At 42.8% G+C, this 23,340-nt stretch overlaps 4 protein-coding genes across 8 annotated transcripts; all 4 read left to right on the forward strand.

The window, feature by feature from the left end:
* Positions 1 to 1,095: 1,095 nt before the first annotated feature.
* Positions 1,096 to 5,327, forward strand: RB195_015382 (uncharacterized protein; the record flags this gene model as incomplete). 3 transcript variants are annotated; one of them, XM_064206068.1, is made up of 5 exons in its annotated part: positions 1,096 to 1,112; positions 1,453 to 1,530; positions 3,393 to 3,455; positions 3,607 to 3,661; positions 4,773 to 5,327. In XM_064206068.1, 5 exons carry the CDS (start codon positions 1,096 to 1,098, stop codon positions 5,325 to 5,327), a joined length of 768 nt encoding a protein of 255 aa, XP_064061947.1. The 3 variants fall into 3 exon arrangements, with proteins under 3 accessions (XP_064061947.1, XP_064061948.1, XP_064061949.1); XM_064206066.1 differs by lacking the exon at positions 4,773 to 5,327 and adding an exon at positions 3,924 to 3,939 and having other exon boundaries at positions 3,607 to 3,699; XM_064206067.1 differs by lacking the exons at positions 1,096 to 1,112; positions 1,453 to 1,530; positions 3,393 to 3,455; positions 3,607 to 3,661 and having other exon boundaries at positions 4,728 to 5,327.
* Positions 5,328 to 5,492: 165 nt separating this feature from the next.
* Positions 5,493 to 13,644, forward strand: RB195_015383 (uncharacterized protein; the record flags this gene model as incomplete). Of its 3 annotated transcripts, XM_064206071.1 has the most annotated exons (16): positions 5,493 to 6,497; positions 6,599 to 7,154; positions 7,211 to 7,386; positions 7,524 to 7,618; positions 7,687 to 7,824; positions 8,583 to 8,674; positions 8,744 to 8,851; positions 9,808 to 9,880; positions 10,216 to 10,294; positions 11,346 to 11,411; positions 12,558 to 12,649; positions 13,148 to 13,211; positions 13,300 to 13,328; positions 13,402 to 13,430; positions 13,491 to 13,505; positions 13,562 to 13,644. In XM_064206071.1, 16 exons carry the CDS (start codon positions 5,493 to 5,495, stop codon positions 13,642 to 13,644), a joined length of 2,700 nt encoding a protein of 899 aa, XP_064061950.1. The 3 variants fall into 3 exon arrangements, with proteins under 3 accessions (XP_064061950.1, XP_064061951.1, XP_064061953.1); XM_064206070.1 differs by lacking the exons at positions 5,493 to 6,497; positions 6,599 to 7,154; positions 7,211 to 7,386; positions 7,524 to 7,618 and having other exon boundaries at positions 7,781 to 7,824; XM_064206069.1 differs by lacking the exons at positions 7,211 to 7,386; positions 7,524 to 7,618; positions 7,687 to 7,824; ... (9 more) ...; positions 13,491 to 13,505; positions 13,562 to 13,644 and having other exon boundaries at positions 6,599 to 7,198.
* Positions 7,279 to 7,617, forward strand: RB195_015384 (uncharacterized protein; the record flags this gene model as incomplete). Its single annotated transcript, XM_064206072.1, has 1 exon — positions 7,279 to 7,617. The coding sequence occupies one exon, from the start codon at positions 7,279 to 7,281 to the stop codon at positions 7,615 to 7,617; it is 339 nt and encodes a 112-aa protein (XP_064061952.1).
* A 759-nt stretch (positions 13,645 to 14,403) lies between the features above and the next one.
* On the forward strand, positions 14,404 to 14,838 carry RB195_015385 (uncharacterized protein; the record flags this gene model as incomplete). Its single annotated transcript, XM_064206073.1, has 1 exon — positions 14,404 to 14,838. The coding sequence occupies one exon, from the start codon at positions 14,404 to 14,406 to the stop codon at positions 14,836 to 14,838; it is 435 nt and encodes a 144-aa protein (XP_064061954.1).
* Between the last annotated feature and the right edge of the window lie 8,502 nt (positions 14,839 to 23,340).

Raw genomic sequence — 23,340 nt, forward strand, 5'->3', positions numbered from 1 at the left:
CTTCCAAGCTCCAATCGGCTGTGGAGCTGAACGAGGGTCCCATCGGACCCACCGCACCACCAACAATAGCCTGTGCAATTGCATCAAGCTTCAGTTCGTTTTGATCTGACTTTGAATAAGGGCGCGATTGTCAATTTGATAAAGGGTTTATTCATGCTTTCTAGCAGAAACAGTCTGCTCTGTAGATCTTCTCCAGGTCCACATAGAAATCTTCGACTTCTTCTTCTTCGTGGCTATAGTCTCAAACAGAACTTGTAAGTAGAGTAGAAAACGACAGTAACTGTAACTTGTCAGCTGTCAACGTGAAGCAAGAGCCAAGATTGTTAACTGTCTCCACCACGGCTACGGGTTTCGGCGTTGTCGCCTTCGTCGCAGCCTGGGAAGTCAGGACATTTACAACATATCCTCATCCAGAACAAGATATTTCCCCTATGAAATTACACACGAAAGCAAGAACCAAAAAAACCCAAATCATTTTGCTTACCTCAGCAGCCGCGTTCCGTGATGTTAGCGGACCTCCGCGTGGTGGGAATACACCCCGGTAGTACAAACAAAGATGCGACCCGCATATGTTCTCGTAGATGAGAACCGGCAAAGGTCTTGATACAGAGTCAGCTCATTGGTCACGGCTATACAATCTTCCTTTCTATTCATTTTCTGGACCTTTTGCGTTTATCCAAAACGCCTATAAAGTTCCGAGAGACAAAATTTTGGGTTCATACGATAGGATCGTGGCAGATATGGAGGAATTAACATTTTCGTGACATTGTCTGCAATAAGATCCGAGAGCGATCGCTGCATTCGAGTGTAACATTCATTTAGATGCTCTTGTAAATGGATATTGCTTTACAGTGACGATAAGCTAGATAAGCTGCAGTCATTATGCCAAGATTCAAGGAAGGTCGAGCTTTCGCACTCCGCAATAACTGTATTGAAGGCGATTTCACCTTTAGTAGTGAATAAAGATTCCACTAAGCTGTTGAGGATGTTTTGAGTAAACATACTGCGAGTTGTGATTCTCCACTTGATAAAACTATCTGAAGTTTATACAGAGTGGTACTGGTAGGATCATTCTATCAAGTGTTGCACTCGAGAATGTCGAGTAACGATGGGTGAGTAGACGATAAACTTTCTCGGAGTTAGGCTGTGCACAGAGCTTGCAGGAGCTATCGCATCGCACAATCGATAATCACCTATTGGTTGACACGCCATCAGGTGTCGTTTCTGCAAACTCTGAGCCTTAATGCAAAGTCGCAATAAATGAATACCGCCGTTGGATTGAAAGTACCCTTAGCTGATACAGTTCCGGAATGTTTCCTGTATGGAAAGGTGTAGGCCGTGCTAAATAACCTCGGTTCTCTTCTCTTCTGTGTTTGAAAGAGAAGCAAATTTCTTTCACTCACATTTTTTTTCCAGATTTTAGATAGTCCATAAGTCAACTCACCTTTTCAGAATCGAACTCACATACCTGGAGGAACCTCCATTTTCCAGAGCAACACCTCGATCTTCTCAAGAATCGCCTAATGATCGGTAGGTCTGTTGGGCCTGCATAATTTGAAAGGAGAAGGTTCGTTTTGTCGACGCTGCGGGTACCATTGCATGGGGTTGACTATAGTAGGGTAAAACCAAATGAAGCGCGATACACCACTTATCGCTGCAGTTCGGGATGGTCCCACCTCGATTCCAACCGCTCTTCCCACCGCGCCGCTTCGAGCGCAGCCGTCCACGCAGCTCCATCGGCCCCATTTCGACTTAAAATTTGCAACAGGATATCTGCTGAGAGTCATGAAAAGACTGAAACTTTTACCAACTTCCAAAAAACACTTTTCTCTTCAAAAAAAAAAAAAAAGAGCGAGCTATGAGAATAGTCTTTTGGCGGATCTTTATCTTGAAGCAAGTCATTTGTTTGGTAAAGACCCATGTACCCTTCATTCCATTCTCGATGTTGACCCAAAGATCGACCAAAGTATAGTCGGGTCAAAACCACATGAAGCTCAGTGCGGTTGCATAAGCGGCTACGCTCAAAGCGGCGCGGTGACGCTATCGGTTAGAATCGAGGTGGGACCATCGCGAACTGCAGCGATCAGTAGTGCTATCTTGGCTCCCATTCCGATCGCAGTTGCCACAAAACTTCATGTCGTTTTGACCGGTATGATCCCTTCTTTCCAACGGCGCAATCTACTACGGGTAAAAGAACACGGACAATTCACAACGGGTCTGTGACTGCGCAGGTGAAGCAGCTTCTGCTGCTCACCAGAGTTATACCAGAGTTATGCGAGCGCCACCTTGCGTCGATTGTATATCGAAGCGCGTTGAAGCACAGTGAGGAGACCGCGAATTTCTGACCAGCGTGTGGAAAAAGAACCTGCAGTTTAATTGAGATGTAAAAGTGGCAAGTGGGGTTGGACGCGTGAGGATTAGCTTTAGTCTTTTCCTAATATTTGCGCAGATTTCCATTGTTTCGCAGATAGGTGTGGTTCAGAAAGGATGACCAGTGAAGCGTTCTACGTTGATTAAAGTCATAATATGGACGACGTTGGTATCCCCTATGGACAATTTGGGGTTAACGGTGTAGATCATGATTGTGAGCGTCTTCACGCTCACGTCTATCTAGTAGACCCGAGAAACGGCATGGGAAACTTCTACGATACCTCATAACGCGCTACCCTCATACATACGCCACTCCCGCGAGTAAGCGGTCACTGATTAAAGGCATCATCCCACGAATCTGAGGTGGTGCGGGTTTCAGATGGTTTATGCCTATAGGATGTTGCAGATTATGGGGACGAGGATGATTCCGTCCATTTCTTCCTAATTACCGTGGAAAAGGACCCGAAAGCGCGCTCCAAGAGAGCTTCAAGCGTTCCGGAACGCTGTTTTCTACGGCGAGTTCTGTTGGAGCACGCCACTCTTATGCACGCGCCGCATCTTCCGAGCCGTTTTTTACTGCACTTAGAAAAAGATGAACGTTATTCCACCGGTTTCTGCAATCTACGACCCCGTATAGTCTTTAGCCACCAGAAATCCATACCACCACAGATTTGCGGGATGACACCTTTAATGAGATCTCCTCACAAGCCTACTCAATTAAAACCAATGAATAGGCTGCTGAGGGGAATGGAGCATGCACAGTGCGTTCATGCACCTTCTGATCCTTTAAACATAAGCCGACGAGCTTTGATGCACAAATGTTGTCCAGCCCTCTAGTACCATTTATTCCATCACTTGTGCAGTTCACGATAGTCCCACCTAAATTCCAGCCACTAGATCCGTCGCTCTTCTTCGATCGTAGCTGCTTACGCAACTGCACCGAACTTCATGACGTAGTGATTGAATATAGTATGCTATAATTCACATAATCATAGGGAAGATAAGTAACAGAATTATTTTAGGAAAAGTTGCCATCTTTATAGCGGTGCAAAAAGTATTGAAACAAATACCATTCAATCATCCCAGTGAGTGTACGTTACCAGTTAAAGTTAAGTTAGGTCCTGTGTTTTGTTAACGATAGTGGGTGGTGGCTCGAAATGATTGTTTATGTTCCCTTTTTCTTCCATTCTAAATAGTTACAATCTTTCATTCTCCCAGTGTTTTTTTTTATTTTAGCTCACTTCAAGATCATCTACCATATTTCGCTGGTAATAATGCGCGTGTGCAAGAGGTGAACATAAACTGCTCTCCAGCCACTGGAAGGAACAGGTCATCTCATCTCAACTGTTTCTTGTTTTTATCCTCAGAGTTGTTATGAACGGACGTCTGAGTGGAATCGGAACTTGACTCATTAATATGATAATACTAACCTTGCTGCACGTGTTATGTGCTCTCATGTGGTGTCACTGTTAGGTGCAGAAATTTTGAATACATTAGGAAAAATACCAGATGTGCGCCAAAATCCATTTAATTTTTGTTTTTGCCTTCTTCAGATTCCAACTTCCTTAGAGTTACATGCGTTGAAATTGTGTAGATTTTCATTGGGCAAAAATAAGAACAAATACATTCTATGCATATCGATAACGTGAACAATGTGGTGTGTATGATTTGGACATGTCGACATTGAGGTTACTGGGCAGAAGAGAGTAATTGCACTGTGCGCAAAAGACGCGTCGCGGCTCACACAGCACAGCCATTCTTAGCTGCACAGTCCATGAAAACAACCAAAGTTGTTACTCAGTGTTCCACCGGTGGTGATAAATTCATATAGGGACTCGTTTCTGTCTGTCATATAACGATGCCATTTATGTTACGCGACTGAGAGTGGAGTTACTTGGAGTGGGCGTGTACCGGCGCACGTTACGCGACCTAACGCGGCTAACGCGACCTAACGTGTCGTTCCTAAACGTATCCGAGCCCATCCTTTTCGATCTCCAGCAAGAGCTCGCAGAATCTTTAGTCTCGGAGCGTCCCCGGAACAACTTGGACACTTCCGAGTAAAGTTCTTCGTTGTGGCACACCATCGGCCTGCGATCCTGCAATCATACAAAGGCGCATTTTGACGGCGTTGATCCAAATTACTCCACCTAGTTGTTGTAGTCGTTCCTCACAGTTATGGCGCAGCCTCCTGCTTCCTTTTCATTAGCATCGCCGCTGTAGATGGTATAACTGTCGATGGGGCAGCGTATACGAGTCTGATTGCTACCTGCACGTGGTGGCCCTGCTTTAACTAAACGCAATCAGGCGTTCGAGTGTACGCATTGGGAACGTACGAGCTATATAACATGCACTGTTATATGGCGAAAGCTTCCCATACATTGCAAAAAGATGCTGTCGTCCAGCACACCGCCAAAGCCCATAACCTGAAAGGTCAACCGCCTGAAGGGAGCATGGAATCTTTGACAACAACCATTCGTTTCGTCACGCTGAACTGCCGAACACTATCGAGTGAACTCCAACAAGCCGCTCTATCCAGACTTCTGCGACATCTCTGTGTGCCTTTTGCTGCACTGCAGGAAACACGCATGAGGGATCGGTCCGTCATCAGCATCGAAAATTACACCATATACTGCGGCGATGCTGATGAGAACAGAGTAGGTGGCTGCACGATAGCTGTGAGGAACGATTACAAGAATCTGGTGGAGGAATTTGGCTCAGCGTCGTCTAGATGCGCCTTTTTACGTCTGCGGGATCGCAGACGTAAAAGAGGACGTAAACTCTGGATCGTAAGTGCTCACGCACCTACGGAAACCGCTGAGGACAACAGTAAGGACGCCTTCTATGATGAACTCAATGCGTTGGTGTCTAAAATACCAGGCCAGCAGGTGGTCATTGTCGGAATCGACGCAAATGCCAAGATGGGATTCGAACAGCAATCTGATGTGCTAGGAAAATGATACTATGCAGCAGAGCGCACGTCGGACAACGGTGACCCTCTGGTTGACTTGTACGAACAGACGGGCCTCATCATCGCTTCCACGTTTAAGAGGAATCATCGACGCCATCAGCTCACGTGGCAGGGGTCAACCCTTTTAACGCCTGAAGAGAAGCACAAGCGGAAGATGAGGACTCTTAAGCTTCAGCTCGACTACGTTCTGGCGAGGAACATTCCTCAGTCAGATATCCGAAAACCTAGAGCTGTTTGGGACGTCGCGTTCGACTCTGACCACCGCCCAGTTCTTCTCAGCTTCAAGATACGGTTCCACAAGAGAAACCAAGGAGTTTCTCTTCAACCGAAAATCGACATGGCAGGTCTGAAAGACGATGAATGCAGAACAAAATTCCGCCAACGTGTGTCTATTCATGTTGGAGTACGGACCAGGAAGAAGCTTAGCGATGCGGATTCCTTCACAAAGTGCATCCAGCACGCTGCAGGGGTAACGCTCCCGGTTCTATTGCCGCGGAAGAAGTTTGCCTTTGCATCTGCGGAAACAAAATCCACATACAATTCTGTATGTGTCGCGCGCAGTGCTGGTGACTCCAACCAGGAAAAGCGTCTTAGAAGGAAGCTGCGTCGTCAACTGCAACAAGACCGCGATAACGAGTGGACATCAAGAGCGATGGAGTTTGAGAAGGCGTGGGAGGACAGGAACCCGCGGAAAGCCTATGCTCTACTAAAACAGTATAGCGACAAAATGAAAGGATGTTCCCCTGTCCTCAACACTGCCAACGGGGTAGCTGTCGGTGAAGCAACCCTTCCAATTTGGAAAAAACACTTCAAGACCTTGCTGAACCGGCTAGCACCGTCAGCTCTTGAACTCGAACACGTTCATAGACCGACATATGCGGTTAACGAGGAGCCACCGACCGAGTCGGAAGTCCTGGTCTGTATTCAGAAAATGAAGAATGGAAAATCTGGTGGAGACGATGGGATTAGCGCAGAAATGCTAAAATATCGTCCTCCGTCTGGGATTCGTGAGATGACAAAGATCATCCGTTCAATATGGTTAATCGAAAGGATACCTGATTCGTGGAAGCACGCTTTCATAATTCCCCTCCACAAGAAGTTATCCGTCACGGACCCAAGGAATTATCGAGGAATCTTTTTGCTGCGTGTTATTTACAAGGTCCTGGACCGACCCATTAAACATCGCGAAGAAACAACGCGCGACGAGCAAGCTGGCTTTCGTCCTGGCCGATCTACGATTAACCAGGTGTTCATCGTCAGGAGAGTGATCGAAATCTGGCAGCGGTGTTCGAAGCCAATGCAACTAGCGTTGCTTCGGCCGTGTTCGACTCTCCCCACCGAGGCCGTCTTTTCAACGCGCTTCGCGCCGATGGAGTACCAGGAAAGTTCGTTCGCTTGCTTGATGACATGAATCAACGAACAACTGCTGCAGTTCGAACACCAGCCGGATGTACAACACCGCTTGAAGTGGTAACTGGAGTAAGACAAGGAGCAGTGGTAGGACCTTTCCTGTTCAATTTCGCAATCGACGACATTATGCGAAGAACAGTCGACCAGTGTCCTGCCGACATTGTCTTAGCACCATCAGGGTGCCCTTTTACTGACCTCGAGTACGCCGACGATGTTGTTATATTCGCGGAAAGCAGTACGAAACTTCAACATGTTGTCCACCTTGTATCGAAGCTGGCTGCAGCCTATGGACTACGTCTGCGCCCTGATAAATGCAAGCAGATGTGGATCTCTTCGAGACCTCGAACGGGAATCAGGGTGGACGGACAACAGATAGAACTCGTCGATGAGTTCTGTTACCTAGGCTGTACGCTGAAGAACAATGACAGCTACGAGAGAGATGTTCAGTAAAGATGCGCTAAGGCCTGTGGTCGACCCCCATCACTAACGAAGTCAAGCTGCGAGTCTACCTATCCGCAATTCGCCCCATCATGATGTACGGATCGGAGACTTGGGCAGCACCATCAACGGTTATGAAGAGGCTTGACTACACGGAACGAAAGCTGCTTAGACGGCTACTTGGCTACTTTTGGCCTAGGGTATGTCACAATGAAGATCTTTACGTAGAAATTGATGTGGTATACCGGCGGATGACACGTGGAAGACATCAACATCTTGCACCGCCATCGAAAGTGGTTAAAGTAAATCGTCTTCGCTTTTTTGGTCATATATTAAGGAGACCGGCAGAACGCCTTGTTCAACGAGTTCTGAGGAGTTCGTCGGGTTCGAGCTGGAAGAAGCCACGGCCGAAAACGGAAGTTCTGGACTGAGGTGGTGAAAGAGGACCTGAGGACACTCGGCGTGGATAGGCAGTTCAGGCGAGACGTAAGGTTTCGCAGAATATGGACGAATTTATTGATTTTGTGCAAGCTCTCGCAGAAGATCGAGAAGTTTGGACAGAGGTGTGTTCAAGGACGGCACACCTCGGCGAAGATGCGGGTAATCGCGTCAGGCGATGACATCAGCCCGCCGATTAAGTAAGTAAGTAATAACTGTCGATGCCAAAGATGAGGTGATCCTTGATGTGTGTTTCCAGCGATGCAGCGTACGGCGCATGAAGATCGCAGAAATTTGGATAGCGCGCCTTGTTGGAGTTCACGCGATAACGACTGCCAGTTTAGTGATACGAGACGGTTGTTTGTTGGCAAAGATTTCATGTTTCCCTCAGGCATTTGACCTCTCAGGGTGTGGGCACTGACATGGCGCTGGACGACATCACCTTTTTGCAGTGCATGGAAAGCTTTTGTCATATAGCAGTGCAGGTTATATAACTCGTACTCTCCCAAGTAGTACACTCAAGTGCCTGATTGCGTTTGGTGAAAACAAGGTCACTACGAGCAGGTAACAATAGGAACTGCATACATGGCCCCTTGATGCCACTTAGTAACATCATATATTGAAGATACCGTATCCAGTATTATTTATTCAAGTGTATATACACACTCTGGTGGGTTACATTTACTCGACAACGCTTGTGTCTCGCAGAGGAATACCATTGCACCGAGTCTAGGATGGACAAGTATGTGTAGTATTGAGCACCAAAGTTGGATAAGGCTGATGGTTTTTTCCTCATCGTATTTTATTTGCTTAAGACAAAAATACTAGATGCGATCTCAGGTTCGCGAAATCTTAGGAAAAAAAACAAAGACCATCTCTCCATTCTCTTTATATTATATTTGCTCGGGTAACAGTAAATATAAATCTAAATGTAAGTGTATATATAGCGAGATTTCAGGTGCAAATATTTTGTCAACACAAAATGGATAAGTGAAGACGAGGGAGCGGTTGACCGCTGGCGACAGCTCACATCTTCTTCGACAAATCCTCGTAAATTTCTCTGCATCAGTTTTTCCACGATTTATTTCATCGTCGAAAAGCCTTCTACGTTCGGTTTAGGTAGCTCCAATGCAAACGACGGCAGTTCCGTATCCAGTAGAAGTTACGCTGAAACCTTGTGGGGGAACATTGGTGCTAGCTTGGAAGAATCAGTGCGGCCTTCAGAAGGTTCGTAACAAGAATTGTGGGAGATTAGGTAGTCTCAACCAGACACTAGACTGTACTATTTGTCCCACAGTTAAAGGCAGCATACCACGAATCTGAGGTGGATTTCAGGTGGAGTATTTGTACACGGGATAGTAGATTATGGAGAGGGGTGTGATTCCGTCCATTTCTTCCTAATTGCCGTAAAAAACCGCCCGGAAGATGCGTGCGTGCTCAAGGCTGGCGCGCTAAAATCGAACTCCTTGTGGAAAATGGTGCGCCGAAACGCTCGAAGCCGTATCTTCCGGGCCGTTTTCTACGACAATTAGGAAGAAATGTACGGAATCATCCTTCTCTCAATAATCCACGATACCGTATACGAATACTCAACCGGAAATCCGTACTACTCCAGATTCGTGGGGTGAAGCCTTTAAACGAGAAGACTGTTTGGGGCCCGTTGTAATCTATCTGATTTCTTGCACTAGCCGTGGCGACGAATACATTCGTGAAACGATGTGTGTAGAAATGCAAATTCTTTAGGTACAGGCGGCTAGAAATTATGGAGTAATACCTAAGATTATTGATTGAATTCAATTTAATTTTTAATAAATTTAAAAACAGGATCCCCAGAGTAAATTAAAAAGTGCGGTAGCTGGTAAGCAGGTGCGAATTTTGCGCATGCTTTACCCTACTTCTGTACTTTTGAACCAGTAGTGGGCGATGACGTGTCGTGCAACTAAATTCTTTTACACGGAAAGAGAATCCAATCGGCTGTATATCAAATTTGTTTGAGAAGATAAAAACAACTCAATACATCCGGAAAGATCTCATCCCACTTCCCCGCATGTCACTATGAAGGCCGCATATGCGTTGATTAACTGCCATGATTCTTAACCAAAGTCAAGCTTCCAGTACTGCTGCATCTCAGAAAGATTGATCAACGCTGAGCACTTTATCCCCTGCTCGTTATAATTTTGCAGATAATCCTACCGGTACTCCAAGTGCAAGTCTCGATGCAGCGACAACAAATCTGGTGGTTCAGAGCAGAGATCGGTAAGATTTTCTGATTTTTCTTCAAAAAAGTGTTCGTCATTCTTATGGGAGAAGGTGCTTGTACGAGGATGGAATGAATGGATTTCTCATTTTTCGCTCTCCAATGGAAGAACTGTCAACATTCGATAACTACTGTTTCGTTTTTTGAGTGATTCTAAGCGTTATATCTCAAGTTTTTAAAACCGTCTTAGTCTTCAGGTCCTTCGCTGATAGCCCTTGAACGTGCTCTTTCTTTTCATTCTTGTAAAATTACCAAATTAATCTGTTTAACGTCAGCTGAAATAGCCTAAACTTTGAGTTGAGAATCTCTTATGAACCAGCAGCCCCTCTTTTAGGATATCATCCGCTGGTGATAGAACCACTTTTGGCAGTTCTACGCTATCGGATAGTTATGCATCCACCACAGTAACACAGGTGAACATCTATGACATCAAATCACTTTAACATTTCTTTTAATTTTAAAATTCTAAAATTTTTTGACTTGTTTTTTTTTAAACAAATCAAATGGTTCTGTTCTTTTTCGTTCTGGAGCAGGTAGAAGAAAGGTAAGAGAAGTATCTACAAGATTTTTTTTTTAGAATCCATGTAGTACTGCCACCTCCTCCAATCTTGAACAAACCTGCTTTTCTGTCTATGCAGTGTTGCTAATGTAGTCCCGCGAGTTAAAAAGCGAAAAAGATCTCTAGAATTAAATAAATAAATTATAATTACAGATAAGTTAAATTAAATAATTCGGCGCAAAATTTTCCCAGCTGACTTTTCATAGCAGTGCGAAAAAATGTATCAATACTTTCTTGAATTTCGCTTGCTGGGAGATTCAATCTTCAGTACAAGAGTTAGCGATTCGGCTTGAGAAAAAATAAAATTTAAAAAATTGTTACGTATAATTAGTAGCTGCGACTTCCATCACTTACTATTATTTGCTATTAATGAGCACTTATGGCCACCTTCTGAATCATTAATGTATTTTCCCGGATGACTATATAATCATTAACTGAGGTCTGGAAAAGCAAATAAATTCTCAGAAAAAAACAAAATTGTGCATCAAACTACATCCAAAACTAATGTTGACGAAAGTGAAATTGTAAATTATAAATACATCACTTTCAACACTTTTTTTTTGCTAATTTTTCTTTTAAAAAGACTTTGAACCGTGCTTTTCCCTTCATTCCTTGACCAAGTAGTATGATATGTAGTTGGGTCAAAAGCCCTGCGTAAGTTGCGTATGCCAGTAGGATCGAAGCGGCGCGATAGGGCTAGCGGTTGCGATTCAGGTGGAACCATTTCTAACCCCACTCGAACTGCGATAGTCCCAGTTTGATCGCAAACTTCGCGTCGGTTCGAACGCGGTCGCTTACCCAACCACACCGTATTCAAGTTGTTAATCGTGAACGACTAGACATATGTAATATAGTTGTGAATCGACTAGACATATGTAATTGTTCAACTTTTCTCCTTATTTTAGCGCAATCCTCATCCCTGGTTTAGTTTGCTGGAGATGCTGTCAATACGTGTGATCATCCTGGCGAAGGTACGAAAAATTTCATGTTAAAAGCAGCGTGGCACGGAACTGACGTGGTATGGATACCTCTGAGAAACAGAGAAGAAAAACGCTGGTTGTACACCACGGAAACGAGCGTGAGCTCGCCCAGTTCCCTCTAATTGTCCTGAAGAACGACGCGGAACCGCTTCAGTTCCTACGGAGCACATTAGAACGCGAACCTTTCTACACGCTCCGGCTCCCTCGGCAGCATATTCATTGTTTTTATCTGAATAGGGGGTGGAAATAACTCGATTTGTCTTCGACCGCTCGCTCGCGAACGCGGCGCGTGCGCAAAGGGGTTGATTTTGTAGCAAAGAACGTCGTCCTCGTTTTTTTACGACGACTTGGAGGAGATGAGCGTAGCCACTCTTGCGTCCGTAAGCTGCAACCCAAACCCGACGTTTTCCTCGTGGTTTCCGTACCACTTCACGTTCATGATACGCTGTCTCGGAAGAGAACTCCGTAACAGTGCTGGGAGTGATTTCTGTAAACATACAAGATGGCAGTGATTCAGTAAGTGAGAGTTGTAAAGAGATATACAAAAAGAGCTTTGTTTGGACATTGTTTCACGAAAAAAAAAAACCATTGATGTCGTAACATTTCAAAACCAGTGATCCAACGTTTCGCAGCTGAAAGATAGCGCACCACAAAATTCTTAAATGTCGAGACCTCTGAACGAGTAAGTAGTAGTTACGGTTTAGCACACGAGTATTGAAGTAATCACTCTAAATTCTGCCTAGTAATCCAGAAAACGACATGTGAAACAAATTTGCGGTATCCCGTCTACACAACTACCGGTGAGAGGAAGCTGGCAATTTACAACGCATCTTCGGTTGTGAAGGTGTTGAAGCTTCTGTTGCGTATTTGAGTTACAGCAGTTGACGAGGGTTGGGTTGCCTGAGTCTTGCCGCTTAATAAATTTCGTCGTTAGGAGACGATAACACATCACACACGCATTTTTATTCTGAACTTGTAGGGAAAATCGAATGTGATCCCTCTTATACTCGTGAGATTAAAACGTACCCCTATCTAGTGTGCAGAAATCCTAACATCCATAATAGGCTGTCTTTAAAGCGAGTAGTTACTACTCTATTCATTGTTTTTAAAAACAATGAATAATAATGAGAATAATAGGTTCATACTGGCATTATTCGTCGACAAATTGACTTTGAAGCACCGTCAAACCGAGATGTTGGTAGTCTTTACACATTATTGGAGAAAGAACTGTAAGTATTTTCTAGTTCTTCTGCAACTTATGAGCTTAGATCAGCGCTAGTTTTCACCTGTAAACAAGGCAACGATCTATGCCAGTTGATGGCCCCATAGGTCCCATGGCAGTTTGTTTAAGCGATTGTACGGTCATCAACGTTGATTTGAGATGCTTTGGAGAAGAGAACCTAAAATTAACCACTAACGACTTTTTTGTGTCTAAGGGTGAATTCGAGCAGGTTCTTATCTGCATAGTTCTCCATAGTGAATTCGTTGATTGACCGTGTACATTTCGCGAAATTTTCCACCAAGACCCTGAACTCGTGCTGTGGCTTAGTGCGGAACGGGAGGGAAAGCGAAGATTTATTCTAATTTCGAATTTCCATTAATTTTGAACTCTATTTCACCGTCTTCGCCGATTTTGATTAATGCGGCCAGCTGCAGATATATTAATAAAAATAAAAGATGTGCTGCTTTGATGCATCGCCATCCATACGATTTATTGTTCCATTCAGCCCTACCCTTCAAAAAATCCAAATCTATTACACTAATACACGGATCAATCATCGGACGGATCTAGTGGGTTATTTTTCTAGTTTCCTAAGTATTACGTTGACTGATGAATATCGATTACTAAAATCCTGGATGTTGTCACATTTTGTTTAAGACCAAACTGCCAGCTGGAGACCAACGGATGTTCGGAGATCTTGCAGGGAACAAGGGGACCATAATTTTTGTAGTTGCAACAGCTGGCGTCAGAGTGTTTTAGTGATTTCCGTCGAATTTCACTAGACATATGTACATACTGCATTTCTTATTTAAACTCAACATTAATTAATGAGATTGAACAACGTTTAGGTGAACGTTGTGTAGGTGAACATGGTTTTTGTCTATTGATGAGCCTGAAAATGAATGTTATTTTTATACAGTGCGTTTTTTGTTCCCCATTGAAAAAGTGAAGATGCTGGATGTCTATGGGATTTTCCATGTCCGACTGGCCATAAATATTTGAATGTGGAATACGTTGTCTCTTACTGAATTTTGAACTGCGATTTTTACCAGCAGATAACGTTTCGACATTGTCGCCGTCGTCAGAGCCTGGAGAATTCAAAGCAGTGAGTCACTCTTCCTTCCAAATCAATCATCATCGTACAGAAAGCATTCAGAGTGTTTGCTTAACGACTCAGCGAGCAACATATTGTTTAGTGCTTACTGCATGTGATTGGAGATGGTAACACAGCAGACCACCTCGCTCCACAGCTAAACATGAATCACATGAGTTTTTACGACGGACCGGAAAGGTTCCCCCTGTCTTTAAATCAGAATCGGCGAGGATTTTGATATCGTGTTACTTTTGTTACTCACCTTTTTCCAATTCATTTTTAGTTTTTAAGCATTCATCCAAAATGCCTCCAATGTTCTTTGTTATATAATCTCTTGAAAGCTTGAAGGCCACGCTTTTCGGTTTCGGAGTTTCTTAGACATATTTCGCTGTGAGCTTCATTACTGCATCTACGGTGAGGAAAAATCATCGACGCCGTCAGCTTTCGTGGCGAAAACACCAGAAGAACAGCGCAAGGGGAAAAGCGATTTCCTAAACTTTAGCTCGATTAAGTTCTGAAAAGAAGTAGACCTTAGGAAATTCAAAAATCTAGAGCTCTCTGGGACGTCACATTCCGACCAATGCCTATTTCTCAGCTCAACGGCATGGTTTCAAAAATGGAGCTAAAGAGTTTATATTAATCGGAGCACAAAGTGGTAGTGAAAAGTAATGAATGGCGGAAAGAACCAACGAGTGGTGACTAGTGTTGTAGTAGGGACCAGGAAGAAAGAGGATGACGCCAACTCTTTCACCAAATCTATCCAGGACAAGGAAAATATTCCCGCTTTTAACATCGAAGAAGAAGTTCTCCTTTGCATCTGCAGAGACAATATCCAACTACAATTTTGTTTGTTTCGTCCGCATTACTTGCGGGCTTACCTAGGGGAAGCACCTGAGAAGGGAGTTGCGTATCCAGCTAAACGTGATCGTGCGAGTAAATTGGCGCCAAGAGCAAAAAGGTTTGAAAAGGATGGGAAGATAGGAATCCGACGAAAGCCTATACTCCACAATTGCAGTGTAGCGGCAAGTTGGGTCGACAGGTCAGAGTCGCCGTCGAAAAATCAACTCTACTCATCGGGAGAGGAAATTTCAACACCATGCTGAACTGACCAGAGCCGTGCACGTCCAACGTAGAAACGACTTACACCGCGGTCAGAGAGTAACCCACCGGCCGTGTCAGAGCTTTTGCTCTGTATCAGAAAAAGAGAAAATAGAAAGTCTGGTGAGGACAATGGTATAGGTTCAAAAATACTAAAATTTTTGTTCCTTTATATAATTCGTCAGAAGACGAAAATCATCCGTCCAAAATAAGTTGAGGGAAGAATACCTCACTCGTGGAGATACTTTATCGTCATTCCGCTCCACATAAAGATATGACGATAAAGTATCTCCACGTCACAGAACTCAAGAAAATCGAAGGAAGATTTGCTGCTTGTAATGTAAAAGGTCTTGCTGAGGATCATCATAGATCGCCTTATCAAACATCCCGACAAGACCATCCGTGATGAACGAAACGGGTCTTGTCTCGGTCTATCTATGACTGACCAGGTGTTCATCGCCAAGAGAGTGATAGAAATATGGCAACGGTATACGAAACCCATGCAGATGATGGTTAACGATATAAGTAGGAGAACACTGGTGCAGTTCGAACACCAACCAGATGTTCCCTAACGTTCCAACTTCGCCACCAGTGTCTTTATGACGTATTTTTAGCACCAATACACCGTTCTTTGGTCGAACTCGAGTACGCCGACGATGTAATAATATTCGCAAAGTTGTAAAATGTTGTGAACCTTGTATCGAAATTAGCTGCAGCATACGGAATGCGACTTTCTGACAAATGCAAGGAGATGTGGATCCTGTTTTTGTCGTTCACTCCATGGGAATAAGGGTGGACAGACAGTCTGTTGAACTTGCTAATGTCGTTCATTCTCTGTCGTTTATGCTGTATGCTGAAAACGAAGACGGCTACGAGAGGGGAGTTCAGCGAAGAAGCATCAAAGCCATTTTGGAACTTAAACCTTTTAGCAAGCGCTTGTGGTTGACCACCATATTCAAAGAATTTCAGCTGCGAGTTTACCCTCGGCAAATTGCCAAAGGTTGGACATAGGAGGTAGAAGAACATGTGAGGACACTAGGCGTTGTTTGACCACCACCAGTTTGACCACCACTCACCTCGGTGAAGATGCGGATAGACTTTTTAAGCTGTAACTTCCGCTCGTCGTACAAATCAGGTATGTCAATTTTCGGTCAGCTTCGAGTAGAGTGCAAAGTTTTGATATAAACGCTAGATGCTTCTTTGCTTGAACACGTGGTGAGTGCACAGTTTCTTGTGTGTATTACCCATCACACAATCACCACGTGGGTCACTTCCGTGCTTTTACCTTCTCCGTCGCTTGAAATCTGATAATGATATTTCCACAACCTTCACGTTATTTTGACGTAGATAGCTCCGTGTTGTTTTCCAGACATCGTCAAAAAGGAAAGGTGAACAGAATGAAACGTTGAGGACCGTTTATGAGGCTGGATCTTTGAGAGGAGGCTCCTGCTGCTGGTCGGAGGGCACAACTTCTAGCCGGACATCTATTAGATATTGGTGCCTTATAGGCCAGGTCTACGGACTGTTTTTTGGCTATGATACTGTTTTTGCCGCAGTCCTATACATATTACTTATGAACAAGTTTTTCGCTTTGCTAGGATGCGTTTAAAAAAACTGTGGTATCGTGGACCTCAATGTGGCTAGTGGGTTTGCGACACCACCTAGTGTTCCATATTCCAGACCGTAAATAGATGGACACATTCATATAGCTCAATCACTTTTGTATAGTTTTCTTGTGAACTTAATGTGCACACTGCTGGTTGAGAAGATTAAACCACACCGACTGTGTTGAGCAAACGATGCAACAATCATCTAGGTAATCATCTATGCTTTATGGAATCACCATCGATTCACCTTTTTTGCAATCTCTTTTTATTACTGGTCCTTGCCTAGCCACTATTACAGCTGGATTTTTCTCCGATTGGTAGCAAAAAAGCCTCCCCTAGGTCACTAATTTTCTGATTTTAGAAAGTTTTTCAGCATTGTATCAATGATACTACTAGATATTCATAGTTTTCAACATATATAAATTCATTTATTTATTTATATGCTTCTTGAAGGACTAAATTGAAAATCTATGGAAATTTCTCGCGTCCCTTTCGACCTGTCTTAAGTAAAGCATTGGCATCACAACGTTACGTCACGAAACACTGCTCTGGAATTAAGGATTGTGTGCGAAACATTTCCTTTCATTTAACAGGCTAAGAACTACGACTCCGATACGACAGTACAGTTATGCTCGCAGAATCATGAAACATTTGTAACTCAGTCGCGATCGTGGTTGATTTCAATTTCAAAAGCATAACAATGAATGTTGGAAACACGTCTTAACTTATACATTTGCTCAGAGTTTGCCAATTCATAACACTGACGTGACTGGTTACAGATCACGGACATTCCGCACTAGTTCGTTCTATTCTGATGAAGGTTTTTGCGACGTACAATTTGACCCGAACGCACCCTTGGAAGTATCTTAAAATTAGTATTCCAAAAAAAAGAAAGAAAAAAAAGAAAGATGAAATTAAAGAAAGCATGTCACGAATTTGATGTGCTGCACAGCGAAAGCGTACAGTTCAGGTAGTAGGTTGCGGAACAGCTGGATTCCGCTCATCTTTCAATAGTTGTAAAAAAAAACGGCGTAGAACGCCGCTATATTTTCTACGATGTACGTCAAAACGCTCCTCTCAATACACGTTGCCCTCAGCATCCTATTCATCCTATTCATGGTTTTACTAGAATAGGCTGATGAGAAGATCTTACAAATTTTCGACCACTCGCATATGGATGCTATGCGTGTACAAGAGTCTCGCGTTGCAACTGTCAGCGTAAGGACGGCGTCTTAGAGGCAACACACCACGAGTGTGACTTGGTGGGGCAATCCGCGGGAAAAGCTAGAGATGAGGATAAAGTGTCTGGCTTTGATCAATCCGCTTGGGATGCGCCCCCACGTTCTTTTCAATTCAGAATCGTTTGAGGTCTGTGAACGTGTATCTGGCCTATACAATGACTTGCGGTGGCTGGCGATGTGTCATGTCAATGTTTTTATCCTCCCAGACAAGTCTGATACCAATTTATCGACCCCGGAGGGATGAAAGGCTTGGTGAGCACTAGTGCGACTTTTCACTGTCGTTTGTCGATCGACCTCCGATCGATCGATAAGCGACAGTGAAAAGCTAGAGATGGCGTTGTGGATTACGGGATCAGTGGTGGTTCCGCTCACTTCCCCCTAATCGTCCTGAGAAAAAGGCGTAGAAGCCGCTTTAGTTTCTACGAGTAACGTTAGAAGCGTTTCTATGTACGCGTTCTAGTCCCCTCAGCAACTCTTTCATTGGTTTCGTTTGAGTGGGCAGTCGAGGGCAACTCACTGGCTTTCGACCGCTGTGTGGGCGTGGATGTGGATGTGGCGCGTGTGCAAGAGTGGCGCGTTGCTCGTCGCTGAAAGAGCTGAAAGAGCTGAAATCGTCGTGAAAGAACGTTGTCTTCTCGTCGTTTTTTTACGGATAATAAGGAGAGTTGGGCGGAACCACTCCTGATCTTACAGTCTACAACACCATCTCTAGCTTTTCCAGCTGTTTCCTTCACTACGCCAGATTCGTCGTATGCTGTCTTTGAAAGTAGTATCTCCGCTGCGCCACGCATATGTTCCACGGGTTTTGAAGTGAGTTATGATCCCTCAAAACTTGCCAAGTATTTAAGATGGCGCGATCCATTCAAATCGAAATGAGTCTATGTCAAAGTCTTTGAACGAAGTCTGGGTTTGTTGGTAATCTCAGGAGAAGAAACATTAGAAAACAAACTGTTTAAATTATCAGTTGCCCATTCTGAAAAAAAAAAACTTGGCAGAATCAAAGCCATATTATCGATATTTATTGTGGAATTTTCCGGCTAAAACGATAACCGCATTTTGCCAATTAGCCAGAATTAGGCGAATCACTTCGTCGCCGTTCTCGTGAACGACGATCATCCGATGGTATGCGCATGCGTGTAACGCATGCGCAAACCAGTCATTGTTGGAAATTGTTCTGCAATTGCGTTGAGGTTTTGTTCGTTGTTCTTTTATTGTCAGCAAACATTTACGTTCTATGGTTTCTTCAATCACCGATCTAACTACAGTCCCCCGCATAGCAACGTTAAAACCAGATAGATGTCCTTTAAAATGTTTTTATGGGTATGTTATGGTACGATAATGCTCGAATCCCTATAATTTATTCATCGCTGTCCCATTTTCTTTTATTCTTTCACTTAGTACGGAACGAATGCTGTATTTGTGGGCGATTTATCCACAATTTAGTCAATTTAAATCCTCTACTATTATGAAATTAGCAGTTAGTCAGCGAAGAAAAATTTGGCTACAATGCTTTTACTTTTTCACATTTGAGGATATCGTTTGTATGGTCTTCTAAAATAAGGCGAAAAAATTCTTCTGACAGGAAATGACCATTTTTATTTCTCTCCATGAAAGCATATCCTATACACTTGAATGTGCACTGCCTGTACATTAAATTTACAACAGTACAGTAAATTGACAACTCTTTTAAAACCTTATTGGAACAGGACACATGTTTATCTTTAGCGAATTAGCAACATACGATGGGCAGGAAGAAATCCTTGTATCTGTTGAAGCCCATTTTCGAAAAAACATATTTGGAAAAATCATACCGGAGCGAGGCTCGTATTCCAAGCCCTTCTTTGATTTAAATGCAAGCTCCATGTAAATCTCCAAGGTCTTCCTTTATCCAAATAAAACTCCGTGCGAATCCATAGAGGAAGCTCACAGAACAAACTGAAAATGTTGAGCAAGATGAGAGAAAGCATTATTTCTTATATAGAAGTTAATTTTTTAAGGGAAAAAAGTGAATATGTTAGGTTCATTTGGAAATAACTTCCGTTTTCTTTCTCATGCATTTATTGTAACAACGATTTATTGTGACCTGCTGAGCTTCTCCGCTAACTCTCTCGTCGTTGTTGTTCCACTTTTGACTTTAAAACATCGTCATCAAAGTCTAAACAGTAGTTCCCTTTAGTTCCTCTCTCGAGGTTACGTGTCTGAAACAGAATTTGGCAGACTAATTTCTAACCGTATTATCGGTTATCATCATACATTATCGGTATATCGGTATCGGTTAACATTTACCATACAAGCTGTATATCTTTTGAGCTATGATCGCAGCACTACTACCTAATTTAAATTCCCAAAGCATCTCATGTGTATTTTTATTTGTTTAATTTATTACTAATTTAGAGGATAAAAAAGGATAATGTCATCTCTGTATCAATCCACGCGTTTTACTGGAATTCGTAATCGTTGAGGTTTTTGGAACGCGTATTGGCCTATACAATGACTTGCGAGGGCCAGCCGGTGATCAAGTCAGTGTTTTTATCCTCCCAGACAAGTCTGGTGCCAATTTATCGACCCCGGAGGGATGAAGGGCTTGGTTGGCACTAGTTCGGTTTTGAACCCTCAACCGTGTGGCTACAACGGACCTCTAACCGACTGCGCCACACCCGCCCCATTACTAATTTATTATTAATTAATTAATTAGTCAGGGGCGGGTGTAGTGTAGCGGTTAGAGGTTCCGCTCCCCCCACGATCGATCGGAGGTTCGAATCCGCACCAGTGCTCACCAAGCCTTTCATCCCTCCGGGGTCGATGAATTGGTACCAGACTTGCCTGGGAGGATAAAAACACTGACTTGATCACCGGCTGGCCCTCGCAAGTCATTGTATAGACCAGTTGCACGTTCGTGAACCTCAAACGATTCTGAATTGAACTGAAGTGAACGTGGTGGAGCATCCCAAGTGGATTGATTAACGCCAGAAACTTAAAACTTTAATTCATTATTAATTTATTTTTATTTATTTAATGAGTGTATTTTTTGATTCTTCATTTTCATGGTGAACTAAGAAAAATTAAACGTAAGGTGCACAACATTAGAGTGCTGTCTAAAGACTAACCGGAGTTCTGTCCGAGTAGCGATAACAAAAATCCCTCGTTTGGGTTTGTATGCGTAAACAATAACATTAGGTTCCATGTTCTTGGGAGGAAGTTAATTACGACTCAACCTGATGGTAAATGATAATGCAGATGTGCATAATACAACATCTATATAACTATAGTATAAAATATTATTTTTTGACATAATGCATATGTAAGCACGTCTGAAATTTTCTTCACCTCTCCTCAATTTTCAGAAGTTGGGGAGCAGTTAAATTCAATTGATATGGGGTCAAGAAAGGAGAACGGTATGAAAGCGATTTAGAATCAGGATGTATTGTTGGAAAATTTTAATTTATTATTGCAACTGTCGAAACTAATGGGAAGAGATTCGGAATTACTTGATAGAAATGCACTTTTTTCGCATTAAACGAATTGAACGAGCTCCTCAGTAACAAGCAGGTTATGACATTATTTTGCAAGGAGTTCCCGAAAACAACTAACAATCTTCTGCCTTGCGTCAACAGCGGGAGGTTAGCGGTTGTAACCTATGCAAGTTAAACTCCGCCCCGTACTAAAATTTGGAAACGAGGTGTGGATGGTGCTCGGATCGTCGTCTACGTCTTTCACAACTGAAAACTCCATAATAAGGCATATTTCAGCATCGCAATTTATTGTTAGGCTCTTATTTAAATGATCTTAAGAAAAGCGTCTTAATAGAATCGAATTTACAACGTATTTACATCGTAAACGCATGAATACATTTTGAACAAACGTTTGCTTGTCAAGGAAAACCTTTTGTGTTTAAACAACATTTTTCAAAATCAATTTTCTTTCCTTTGTTATGAATTTTTACCGTAGCTTTCAAAGAACCTTCCAGTATATTCTTTCAAGGTTGTTTTGACCAACAGGACGCTGAAAACGTTTGGATTGAAGGTTAACGTGTAGCTGATCCAATTGTAAAACTGCAACCGCTTCTTCCCTGTGGTTTCTTCTGATCTAGAGGAGGTTAGTCCTCCTAGCAAATCCATGTAATGCGTTTTTTATACTGTCTCTGCATCACGTTTCCTTGTTTCTGGTTGCTTTGTAGGATAATATTCCCTTTTTAAAACTTACGCAAGTTCATGGATTGTTTTAAACGCGACTAGCGCCTGTCTTCTAGCGAAAATAACTTTTAAAGGTGAACAATCTATTTGCAGATAATCTCAGATAACTCCAAAACTGTAACTCCAATGCTACCAGTTCTGAGGAGTTTCAATTCTCCTTAACAAAGGGTAAAGGATAAAAGATTATTCAATCTGTTTGCGATGTTGTTTTGGATGTTTTGTTTTAGATGAAGGACGTTTTTTGAAAGTTATTATTATTTTTCTTGAAAAGAGAGATTCTGCCACACGCATCCCTCTCTCTCATTCCTGACATTATTCGCCGACATGCGTCCACAGTTTGTTCATGAGACAAACATTTCTCGAGAAAGTGTAAGCAAAAACACCGTAAACAGGCCAGAAGTAAGCAGTGATACAAAAACATAGTAAAGAACTAGCCATAACAGGGAAAGAACCAGTTCACGTCTAAGTCTGCAATGTTTTTCGGCGGCACACTAAGAATTCACATCAAAACACATTCATGCTGTTGTTCCACCGTTGACAATTTGGTCGCTATGGCATCTGAATGATGCCACCAAGTTTTTTCTTCTTGCGAATATTTTTGGAACACATGAATCCAGTTTTTTCATCGCCGTTTTTTTTTGTATTCTATGCTTTGAACTGCTTCAAGACCACGCCCTGTTCATATGAAATGGTCCTGACCGAGTAATTTGTGATTTTAAGCCATTTTAAGTTGATGGATGGTCTTAGACGATTTTATTCTGTGTGTAGGAACCAGAGATGAATGGTAATGTGCATGTTTTTCTTTTTCTCTGGACAAGCCGCTGATTTTCTAAGATTTTAGTATTGTAGCTAGTCTAGCACCCTAGCTATAGATTGAAGCCTGCGTTGGCTCACCTCTCAGCGGAAATCGAATTCCATCTTTAATTATATTCATTTATTTCTACGCTCAGTATGATTGTGTGTATATATCTATTCTATCTATTTATCATTCATGTTTATTCACTAGAAAATTTCGTATCGCAACTTTGTCTCCAGGATATGTGTGTAGGAGGATCCAAGTAGATCATGCTCCATTGACAGTGCATGAACCAGCGAGGCAAGAATACTAGCCTCTATTGTTTTCTGGAGGCCGCGTTGCCCAAGATCACCAGAAAATGCCTAAGAAAGCAGTAGAGAAAGCGGAATTTGGGTCAGCATCATGGAACGATTAAATTAATCCCTGCGTGGTACATGCCCGAATCAGAGAACCTACAAATATCAATTTTTTATCGATCACAATTATTGGGTCATACATCAGTGACTTTGTGGCACTGACGGACATGGAAGAAAAACATAAGGTCGTGTTTTCCATACGAGTCACGTCAATCCCTTCACCTGTTCGCTATTTGTGTTATTTAGTAATTTAAACTTTGATTTATACAGTCATTTCTCAATGATCTCTAAAAGTCAACGCCCATGTTATTATT

This window comes from Necator americanus, chromosome V (genome assembly GCF_031761385.1).
Source record: "Necator americanus strain Aroian chromosome V, whole genome shotgun sequence".
In the NCBI taxonomy this organism is placed as follows: domain Eukaryota; kingdom Metazoa; phylum Nematoda; class Chromadorea; order Rhabditida; family Ancylostomatidae; genus Necator; species Necator americanus.